Raw genomic sequence first — 12,174 nt, forward strand, 5'->3', positions numbered from 1 at the left:
ATTTTTTATTTTATTTACGCGCGGACGGAGTCGCGGGTAAAAGCCACTAAATTATAATTTGTCTTCTGCTGCGTGCTTAATTTGTAGTGCTTCGCGATTGCTTTTAAAAAATATATCGATATATCTAAAATAAAACACCAAAAATAGTTATAGATTTTAAAACGTTAAATTTAATAAATTAGATATAACAATTAATTTTTATAACAAAATTATTTGTCAATTATACTTAGCTAGTATCGGTGACAATGACGAACTTAGCTAGAATCTATATTTTAGAAAAACCAATGTCGATATTTAAGTTTATCGACATGATGTTACTTTCTAATTTTATGAAGAATGAATATAGATGAGATGAAAGTTTGACTGACGTAAGTAGTATACTTTTGTAAACCTAATTCGTAACCATAAATTTCATTTATGTATAACTTTTGTATTATTATGAAACCAAATTTAATTAGACCCAGTAACATTTTAACATACTTTTTATTATAATAAAATTTTGTTTTTTTTGTTTAAAAAAATATTATATTTCTGAATGTCGCAAAGTATACAAAAGTAACAATTAAAAAAATTAGCCGATAATTTTCAAATATTTAAAAAAGAATCGAGTTTTCTATAGGGTAAAGGGGTATTAAGTGACTATCAATATTAGCAACATAGACGGACCATTTACTGTATGTTGTGTTATGAATAAAAAATATGTACCGTTATTTAAAAATATAAAACGACTGAATCGAAAAGTGTATTCATGTATTAATGTTACCAGATTCAGGGTTATACTTAATGTAATGTTATATAGATTTATAGAATTTGTAATAAGTAACTAATTTTGTATTAAAATACTTTTTTACAATAGTCTTATTTAATTTGAGAAGTCACCTCCACAGTTCCAGTTGCGACTTATGACTTAGGGTCCTTTAAGAAAAGCGCGTATTCATTCTTTAAAGGCCGGCAACGCATTTCCTGTTTCTCTTGTGTTTAGGAGGTCCAAAGGCGACCCGCTGCTTGTTTACCTCCTTTGATAAAAAAAAAACTTTCTATTCAATTTATATAAAAACTGTCTCATTACAACGAACATTTTACACTCGTTTCGTTTACTAATACCTACCTAAAAAATGAACGTACTCATTGGTAGTGTTTTCTAACCAGCCAACTAAAACGTGCCTGGCCTTTCATAGAATTTTGCGTAAGCGCAATGGATTTAATTTAGTCGGTATTCGACTCTCGGTACAAATCGTCGTCTACTCACAATGGTTAGGTGAGCTCCAATACGAAAGTATTTATGTTTTATTTTCTTTTATTATTGTGATCTTTAGTGACAGTGATGTGAGTGTTATTTAGTTTTGTGAATTTTATTTATGTTTTAATTTTGTGTTGAGAAAATAATTTAAAATGTTTATTTGTTGAAATTTTAACAGCCTTCGTAAGAATAATACAGACAGACCAGTTTTATGACATCACGTTCAAACGCTTACACTATTATTTTTACATTGATTTATTTTTCCTTTACCATAATCTATTTTACTAAATGTATTTTTAATTGTACAAGGTAATTTTAATTTACAACACTCATTCGTTCCATTAAAAACAAATATATAATCTAACAATAATTCTAAAAAAAAAAAATAGTTAAATGTAAAAATACTTATCTAGTTCGAAGTACAATAGATATAGAAAGAAAATTAGTTGATCTAAATATGCATTAAATTTGTAAAATAATTGAATCTGTATTTTAAAAAATTTATGTCCACAAACCGTATTTAAAAGATTAAATAGCACTCTAGGTACGATGTTTGAATTTTAAATAAGTTTAAAACATCATAAATATGGCACAATGATGGCTGCATTGATTACATGGTCTAAAAGTCAAGCGTTTGATTCTCAGCGTGATGGTAAGTCAAACATGTGGCGATTTTTGGCGCCCAAAAGCTTAACTTAACACGTTATTTATTAATCCTAGAAAATTAAATACCCAAGACATAGGCGTCGTCAACGGAGGCAAGGAGGGCTCTCGAGATGTCCCTCGAGAACTGAAAAAATATAAAATAGATAAAAATCTAAGTAAGATATACAAAAATAATTACAATCCCTATACATCCACAGAAATAACTCAAAAACTACTTGTCAGTTTTTCCTATTCCCTAGCTAAGCAAGATAAACATTACCTTTGGAATAAAAAATCACAACCTGCCTTCCCCCCTGCCCCCCAGATCTAGCCTAGATTATCGGCTGGCGACGCTCTTAAACCAAGATCACTTTATATAAACAATAACTTCCTTCCTTCGTATGAAATTGCTACAGCCGGACACTGACAGTGTATAAAAACACGTGTATTCACACTCGCGTAATCGAGGCATGAAGAATATTTTTCAAACAATGTAAATTCTGATCTTATTATTCTTTCGATAAGTAATTTTAAATGTTCATCAATCATTATTCATTTTTCTTAAGAGAATGATCATTTGCCACCATGAATAATTTTGTTTAGGATAAGCCACGATAATTCTTAGGATAGAACAAGGATTAAGCTAATTTTAACTGCAATGTGTACTTTTAATCAGTTGCGAATTAAGTGGCAATTCTTGTATCCACTTATACTATCAATATGATAAGGTCACACGAAGGTATACAGGGGCAATGACATTATATTCAAAACCTGTTCAATTATAAGATCCGCGAAATTAAATTTTGTCAGAAATTTTAACACATATAACATGGTAAAGTTTTACATATATAAAACTGCTAATATTTGCTATTACAAAGCATAAAACATTACATGTGATTTAATTATTTGCGTTGCTTTTAAATTAGAATTTCCGCAATACCTAACACTGGTTACATCTTCAGTTATGACTGAACAGTCCGACTGTTCAGTTATAACTAAACGTGTGTAACCGGCTTAAATAAAAATAGTAAGAAATAAGTTAAACGTATAATTATCCACAAATATATAAATACCTATTTGTTTTACTTCATGATAAGATTAAATGAAGATTAAATTTAGTAATAAACTTATTGAATTCCTAATTTGTTATTATTGTTCAAATACGCAATTGTTTTTTTTTTTGCTATCTTTGCAAAAGATTTTCAACTAGTAGGATACCAATGTCAACCTAGTTCAAAGTAGATTAAATTGGTTAATTATCTTTTAATAATTAATTATAATGATATTGATTCGATTAAATTGATCGCTTAATAACAATTAGTTAATACTAAGCTGATTCCTTAAAAGATAAATTGCTTCTTTTTTTTGAAAAGCAAAATGTAATAATTAAATCACATTAAATAAATTAATAATGTCTTTAATACACTGAATAATATAATAATTGCTGTAAAAGTGCTTTGTCAATGTTTGTTTTGTAACTACACTCAAGTGCAAGTAATATTAAAAGCTATTGAATGTTATAGCCATAAAAAAAAACTTTTTAATATAATTTGTAACATCTTTAGATTTACTTAGAAAAATGTTTCACTACAATGCAACAACACTTTGGGAGAAATTGAAATGTTAAAAGTGTATTACAAATTTTGATGATCAGTATACAATGTTTTTTAAAGACTACATATATATTTTATATGTTATTATTAAGATATCTTAAAAATGTTTCTCACGATATCACAAACTTATCAAAGTATTAAATCGGATTTATCGTACACGATACGCTACCAACTTTATCAACTGTTTGATAAAGATAGAAGATTTGAACACATTAACGTTACAATTTAAATACCGCTGTGTTATTTATCTTGAGCCTGATAAATATGACGACGTAACAAGTAAAATCATGCTGATGTTGAAGATATGTAAATGTGCGCACACAGATCTTATAAACTCATAAAATCTTTTTACTAATATAAGTGCGAAAGCTTAGATGGATAAAATTTGAATCAGAATAGAGTGCAATAGCGCAAAGGCTACATAAGCTTTTTTTAAATTCCGCGCAAAAAGCCTCAGGCAACAGCTAGTAACTTTCATAACTATTTCTTTGTTTTCTATAACTTTAGTTTAGAATCGGCCAATTGGCATGGGATCCTTAACAGTTTTGATCATTTAAAATTACATAACCAGTTTTTTAGATTGCTATTTCTCACATAAAACCAATCTTATAGATAGAGTGAATGTATTTTATGAGTCAAGTTTTCACTTAGATCTCGTTCAACTAAACGTTTATCTTGACAGACTTGTCTGCATTCCGATGTATTTATCTAAATATGTCGTAGGAAAGTAATAGATAAAAACTGTTCTATAAAATATGAATTGGTAAAATGACGTATTTATGCAGCTGTTTGTTGGTAAAGTAATATGATTAGTTTCGGACGTAGTCTTTACAACTTTTTATCACTTAATTTAGCGCCGGACTTTCATTGTTTTTACTGAAGTGTGATTTTCTGTAAATATGTAATATTAAATTATATTAATATTGTTGGAACAATGGAACAGCTATTGCTGTTGCAAACAATACTTTATTGTTCATTGTTATAAGATAAGCGGCTTAAACTTTTAACTAACTCCGCAAGATCTTAAATCAGTCTGTATGAAGGAATTAGTCCACATTAAATAAAGATCTAAGTGTCTAAGAAAACAACCCGGCATTCACGAGACTCCGCCGAAATGCCTAGTCTTGTTAGTCAGTTCATTTTGGAAGATAACTTTTTGCAATTTATTTAATAACAATGGTCTAATGACCAACAACCCGGAGGCATTGATACAATATTCTAAACCACGTGCCAACTTAGTTACATACAACGCAACGTTTTTTACGTTGCTAGCTTCTAATATGCTACACATCACGCTTTAAATTACATAACAATAGTCTTTTTACTTCTATAGCAATTTCCACAATAGTTAACGAGTGTCGAGATAATGAGCCTTTATTCTAACCACCTAGCCGTTTTAACGAGTCATTATTCTTGGTTATGTTCATCGTATAGATACAATTTGATACCTTCAACTGTTGATTTCATCTCAGAAATAAAGGAAGCTATACTGAGTGTATCTGAATTTTATGACGCTCGTTGTGGTTAGAAACTATTACATAAATGTAACTATCTATCTATATGAATAAAACTCACATTTGTAATTATGTCGTCTATCATCAACCTGTACTTATTCGTACAAATAGTCGGCACAGCACCATAAGAAAGGAATAAATTTGGCGACTAATATATATGATATGTATGGGAGAGTATGGTACTATTCAGACTGCACTAGCGGGTGCGGTGGCGGGCGCGGGCGCTCGGGTCTTGGCGTCTGCGTATTCACAGTGGCGATCGAGCTAGGAGTGTCATTGCACAAGAGAAAACTTTGGAGAATTTTATGTATTATACGCTGATTTATTACTATTAAATGTTGCAGATGTTTGCTTTGCCAAATAGCAGTGCGATGTTGTACTGCAGATATAAATTCTTCAGTATTGATATCCATGACGATTGACGACGCTTCGGCGGGTGAATCAAAATGGTTTAGAACCACACGCGTAGTCGCCTAACAGACGCTATATCACTGTGAACGATACGGGCGGACTGAGCCATTAGATACTCCCGCGCCACGCGCGCCCGCGCCCGCCTCATGAAGACGCGCAGCTCGCGGGAGCACTGTGAACGCAAATGGCGTCTGCATACATTTTGATTTACACGCGCCCGCGCTAGCACCCGCGCCCGCCGGCACTCTGAAAGAGTACTTACGCATATCCTTACAAGCGAGAGTGCATAATATGACACCGACCACAACGAAATTTTACATTTTACTTGTGTCTTCTATGCCTTTCCTGAAACAATCTATTAGTTTTTGGTAGACTTTGATGAAATTCTGGTAGGGTTTTTAGAAAATATTTTACACTGTGTCATAATTTGATATAATTTGCGTTATTTAGACTTTTAACTAGCTATAAATTGATTTTGGTACAACGCATGCCAGGCTTAAACAACTATCGGTTTATAGTATTACAAGAAACAAGCAGTACGAGTATGTATATTATCACAGCAATAATCAAAATATTTGTAATCTCGTAAATAGAGCGCATTGTAAAATAGTGCTTCGCAACATTTTGGTTACAAATATTTCATTTGAGTAAGTTATAATAGTGGTTTAAATGTTTCTCATAGAAAACAGTTAGGTGTATGAGAAATGAATACGCATTAGCAATTAGAAACGCGATTTAAACCATTGTTACTATGTTTGTAAACAACATATTTCGCAGTATAATTTAATGGATTGCGTAGAGAACTTGTTCTCTTAATATTTCATTTAAGCCAATAATGTAATGCGAAAAAGATTGCTGCCAATATTTTGAAGTTACGATGAATTAGAAAACTTTTTTAAAGAGTTCTTTGACTACAAAGTTTTTATAACCGTGTTTTATAGTAGAAAGAGGCAAAGGAGTACCGGATCGTTTTTTTAATTTGGATTAATTGATCCGATGCCTATGAACGTCCGCAATATCTAAAGAACCAATGCATTGTCAAGCTAAATTACTTTTTATATTATTTCCACTGTTATGTCAAACTCGTGAATACTGTCGTTAAAATCATTAATTAGGTAATTCTAGTATGTAAGTAAGTTGCATTCATTATCTTGATAGTTTTAAAAAAAGGTTATCGAATTTATTTTTTATGTCACAAGTTACAAAAATTACTGATCTGCACGATCTTTAACCTTGTTCCCAATTTGCTATAACATAATTGGTACATTATTGTCAATATAGAGGTCAAAAGATTGTACTAATAGTACTCATGTAATCAAAAACCACTTGTAAATGAAACGCAGCATATATAGCTTTATTATACTTATTTTTATTACTTACTAGCTTTTACCCGCGACTCCGTCCGCGTGGAATAAAAAAAATTAGAAAACGGAGTAAAAATTATCCTATGTCCGTTTCCTGGTTCTAAGCTACCTACCCACCAATTTTCAGTCAAATCGATTCAGCCGTTCTTGAGTTATAAATGGTGTAACTAACACGACTTTCTTTTATATATATATATAAGATATATATGTATGTATAAGATATAGATAGATACTTATGTTACGTTTTTCTATTTTACTACTGGCATGAGGTGTAGCAAAAGGTTCTTTGAGATAGTACATCATTTACATAGAAAAACAAATAAAATGTAGTTAAATCATACTAAAATTGTACAACGATTTCTGTTTAGTGTTAAACATTAAAGAAAAAGCTATAATAGATTAATTTTAGTAAAAGTGAATTTACAAGTGTGAAGACAATCCAAGCAGCCATTAAATATGACAAATTTACAGCCTGTCACTTATTACGACGCATTGACAGACAAAATCTCTTGCTCCCAAACAAAATATTGGGTCGGAATTCTGTTAAATTTCATATGTATATTTATCAATTAATAATTAATTCAAGGGTGATGATCGACAAGGGGATGAGGTTTTACTGATATCGTGTGGTAAAAGTAAATATTTGGCGGTAGTGTGTGGCGGTCGCGGCGCTGTGTAGTGGTCAGCGTGTTGGCGGTGGGAGTGGTCGGCGCGCTGGTCGCCCTGCTGGTGCTCCAGCCGTGGAACACCAGCGACCGCCCGGCCCCGCGCTACACGCAAGCCGCTGTCGCCGCTAATGGCTACGAATGCGCTTCGATTGGACGGTTAGTAACTTATGCAATTTTTACATTAGCTTCAATGGCCCGTGTCCAACGAACTTTATTTCGGTTTTAAATTTTGTTTCCTTTTGTCTAAAAATGTAATAAAACTCTGGGTTATATGTTAGAATCTAATGTACAGCTACTTACTATCTTCAATGGAATGGTTATAACTTATTTAAAAAAATTATAGTAAATTGTGTTTATAATTTTAGAACAATATTATGTAAATTTACGTGTTTGTTATCATTATTACGGTATTCCAGTAAGATATTAGAGAAGAACGGTTCAGCGGTCGATGCGGCGATAGCGACCCTGTTCTGCGAGGGTCTGGGCTGTGCGCAATGCATGGGCCTGGGGGGCGGCTTCCTGGCCACGGTGTACGACGCGAGCACGGGCCGGGTGCGGGTGTTGAACGCGCGCGAACGGGCGCCCGCCGCCACCTACGAAGACATGTACGACAACAAGTCGTCGACGGTGGGCGGGCTGGCGATAGCCGTGCCCGGCGAGCTTCGCGGCTACGGCGAGCTGTATCGGGAATACGGGCGGCTGCCGTGGAGCGAATTGGTGCGCCCCGCGGCGAACCTCTGCCGCACCGGCCACCGCGTCAACAATTACATGGGCCGCGTGCTGCACTCCTACAGCGACAGGATCAAGGCGGAACCCTCTATGAGGTACACTTCTTTTCAGCTAATTATTACATCACTTGACCTAGTTTTGTATGTTCCCGCTGCCAGCCGTTCAACATTTTTATTTCTAAAGAATTTTTTTGTTATTAAAAAAAATATTATTAAACTTCTAGAATTTGAAAAAAATATTTAAGACTTTGATTGCTTTGCTCCAATTATGTGATAAACGGACAATTCTTACATTTGAGTAAGTATATAGAAATAGAACAGTTTATCTCTAAACTAACGACAAAGTTTGATAACAACTAACGCGTGACGAAATGGCAAAAAAATCATTCATTGCTTTGTCATGGACGTTTTTTTATGGTATGGACACGGTATTGGTTACGGTCGAAATAGAATCATTCTTTATAATGGTACTTGTCATGTGGTCCAACTATACAAACAACGACAAAAAATAGTAAAAGGAGCACCTAAATCCTAAATCAAATATTATCAAACTTTTTTCTCCTAGGCCCCTTCCAACTGACTTTACTTGTTTCGGTGGACTCTGTTGCAACATACCTCAACTTGTTAACCCTTAACTTTACTTTCCACCATCGCTTACTCTCACTGGGTCTTACCGGAACGTAGGGAATCACTTACATAATAATGAACCCGCTAATAAGGAAGTGATAATTATTCACTCACCCATTAATCTATTATAGGGAATTGTACGTGAACCCAGAGACGGGGGAGGTTTGGAACGAGGGCGACATGATCCGGGAGCCGACGTTAGCGCGGACGCTGGATATTATAGCGGAAGAGGGCCCGGAGGCGATACACAACGGCTCCCTTACGGCCGCGCTCGTAGAAGACATTCAAGGATTTGGTGGTATCGTAACCGAGGAAGACTTGTTCGAGTACAGGTGAAAAAAAATTTAAACCACCTCATAGATTTCATTTTATTATGAAGTAAAATAAAATAGATAATAAATATAGCCATTAAGATAAAGAACTCATAATCAACTAGCAAGAACGTGTACATCCTTTTTACATTAACATTTTGGCATTGTTCACAATTTGACAGTATAGTCTATAAGTTATTCCGCTTAGAGATAACGATTTTATATTAAAAATAACATTTAGGGCGGAATGGCAAGAACCGATCGAAGTGCCCATATCGGACGATTACACTCTATATACGACGCCACTGCCGGGTTCCGGTTCGGTGCTGGCCTTCATACTGAACATGCTGCGAGGATGGGTGGGCGCCGATACGGAAGCCCCGGTCGAGTCCAACCTCTACTGGCACCGTATAGTAGAGACGTTCAAGTACGCATACGCGAAGCGAACAGGCCTCGGCGACCCTTCGCGCTTTAACCTGCCTCATTCCATCCCTCAGGTAACTTAATACATATATTATTCCACCTTTACCCAATAATTGCAATCGCCTGGGGATCTATTATAATTGGACCTTCGTATGTATATTTTCAATTCAATTTTAACTAGTTCATAGATTTTTTTTATTCTACGTGTAGTTAATGAAATAACCTCGTAAAAGTTTTCTCGTATGTATAGTCGAATTCAATAAAATTAAGAAATTACAACAAACCTATCTGAACAATCTTCCTTTATAAGGCTGTAATCATAGACTTATTAACTCAGACACGTTTGTATCAATTAATTCAACATTAATTTTAAGCACTACAACTTGCCAAAATAAATCCATCGACAATAAAAGACATTCTCAGCCAGAGAAATGTGTAAATAAAATTTCGCATTTCCATTGAATTTGACTATAGGTTGTTGACGTTTTGCAGTTGGAACGCAACCTGTCGTCACGCGGGTGGGCGGAGTCTCACCGCGAGCTGGTGGACGATACGCGCACGTTCTCCGACTGGCAGCACTACGGCGCGCTGTTCGAGGGCGCGGACGACCACGGCACCGCGCACGTCGTCGTCATCGCGCCTGACGGCAGCGCCGTCTCCGCCACCAGCACCATCAACTACATGTACATTCAAACAAATAAATTAGCTTCTCACTTACAATTAATTCGAGTAAAGACGAGGAAGTTTTTTTCCCACCTATTTTGAAGAATTGTCTCACAATGCAGGTTTTTTAATTCTCAGACTGTGTTTCGATAAATGATGGTACAAATTACAAGTTAATAGCTGAAGAGCAAAGTCGTTCGTACCACTTTTTTGTGAAATAGTTTTTCTCTTCGGACGTGCCGAAATAGCTATACAATGGAGCCCTAGCACTGTGTAAGCTTAATGATGTTGAATAAGAAATGATTAATGTTACTCAGTTGGGGCTCGCAGAGGCGATCGCGCAGTCTCGGTATAATGTTGAACAACGAGATGGACGACTTCGCGATACCAAACCGCGAGTCCGCTTACGGCCTGCCGCCATCACCGGCCAACATGCTGGCGCCGGGCCTGCAGCCGCTCAGCTCAATGGTGCCCAGCATTGTCGTGTCTCGCGACGGTGTAGCACGCATCGTGCTCGGTGCCGCCGGCGGCACAAAGATCACCACACAGGTTGCCTTAGTAAGTGCTCACTACGTTTCACTATAAACAAGTAAAAAATTGTGCCAAGTCCACTAAATGCAAAGAAATTGATTAAAAAAAGTTGATATTCTATGGAACAAAACTTAAAATTAGCTTCGACGCAGCCAATATCTATTTAAAATCGGTCGGAATTACGATGAATCACAACCGGATGCTATTTTTTAATAACACGCTATTAAAACAGAAGTTAACAGAAATGTAATCTAGAAATCTTTTAATCCAATTACACTTAAACAAATTATAAAACACTATTTGTAGTCCGCGACTTCGTTCCAATTCGGTATTATGTATTTTTTTATTTAGGCGGTGATGCATACAATAGTGGAAGGCGCGGAGCTGCCAGAGGTGATGCAGCGGCCGCGGTTACATCATCAACTTGTACCCATGGAAATCGAATACGAAGCAGACTTTGATGCGGTAAAATGTTTTATACTTTGTTAATGTAGATAAGAAGTTTACAAGAAAATTCATGGGCCAGGCAATATTTTATGGCTAACTAGATTGATTGCTTATTTATTTAATTCGTGGGCGGTCAATCCAATTCAAGCATCAAAAATCTTTTATCTCGCCTATAGCCTAGATACTACTAATGTTGATGTTTTAGGTATTATTCGTATTATTTCCCTGACAGTCAGTCGGACTTCTTGATTTCTATTTATTAATAATTAATTTCTGATTTATAATTTTTTTAGAGTATAATAGAATCACTGCAGGCCAGAGGGCACGCGACCACGGCCAGGGGGCCGACGGCCGGCTTCGCAGCAATGGTAGCTGCTGCTCGGAATACCAAAGGCGAGTTGGTACCGCAGACTGATCGCCGGAGAATTGGAAGCACGGATGGCTTCTAAATATGATAAATTATTTTTATTTTAGAACTTAGCGACCGCACTTATCAAATAAATTGTTCAGTTTATGAATTTAAATTTTAATACTTGTGTCGGTCGATAACTGCATTTCTCATTTTAAAAAAAAATATACTTTTACCTACTTAAAAATGACCATTAAGTTTTTTGATGATTAAGAATATCAAGCATACATTATTTTAAGGTTTTTTTTAATGTTTTGACAATTAAGGGGAATCTCTGTGAGAAATACCTAAGAGAGTGTTTTAGTTATATATAATCTACAACTGGCTTAATACAACTTTTGAAACAGGGTATTTATACTGGATCCCTACTTAAATTTTAATTGTAGTTAAAATAAGCTGTGTGATTTAGTAAATATATAAATTTGTTGGTAATTAAATAAATTGTTGACATATACTATGGGTTTTGATTGTAAATAATATTTCACTGTGATTGTAATTGTTGTGTCATTGTGATGTCGATGTTATTTAGTATAAATAAAAATAAATTAATGGTTTATTTTTCATAAATTTTATTTTTATT

The 12,174-nt window shown here is 34.8% G+C and overlaps 1 protein-coding gene across 2 annotated transcripts; it reads left to right on the top strand.

Annotated features, from left to right (window-relative positions):
* Window positions 1–1,182: 1,182 nt before the first annotated feature.
* LOC106710637 (glutathione hydrolase 1 proenzyme) lies at window positions 1,183–11,973 on the top strand. Of its 2 annotated transcripts, none has more exons than XM_014502757.2 (9): window positions 1,183–1,258; window positions 7,441–7,611; window positions 7,872–8,279; window positions 8,942–9,142; window positions 9,363–9,618; window positions 10,037–10,227; window positions 10,525–10,765; window positions 11,090–11,203; window positions 11,479–11,973. In XM_014502757.2, the coding sequence occupies exons 1-9, from the start codon at window positions 1,251–1,253 to the stop codon at window positions 11,632–11,634; spliced, it is 1,746 nt and encodes a 581-aa protein (XP_014358243.1). In that variant the 5' UTR covers window positions 1,183–1,250; the 3' UTR covers window positions 11,635–11,973. The 2 variants fall into 2 exon arrangements, with proteins under 2 accessions (XP_014358243.1, XP_014358244.1); XM_014502758.2 differs by having other exon boundaries at window positions 1,233–1,253.
* The last annotated feature ends 201 nt before the right edge of the window (window positions 11,974–12,174 follow it).

The sequence above is a fragment of the Papilio machaon genome, chromosome 13 (assembly GCF_912999745.1).
Source record: "Papilio machaon chromosome 13, ilPapMach1.1, whole genome shotgun sequence".
Lineage (NCBI taxonomy): Eukaryota > Metazoa > Arthropoda > Insecta > Lepidoptera > Papilionidae > Papilio > Papilio machaon.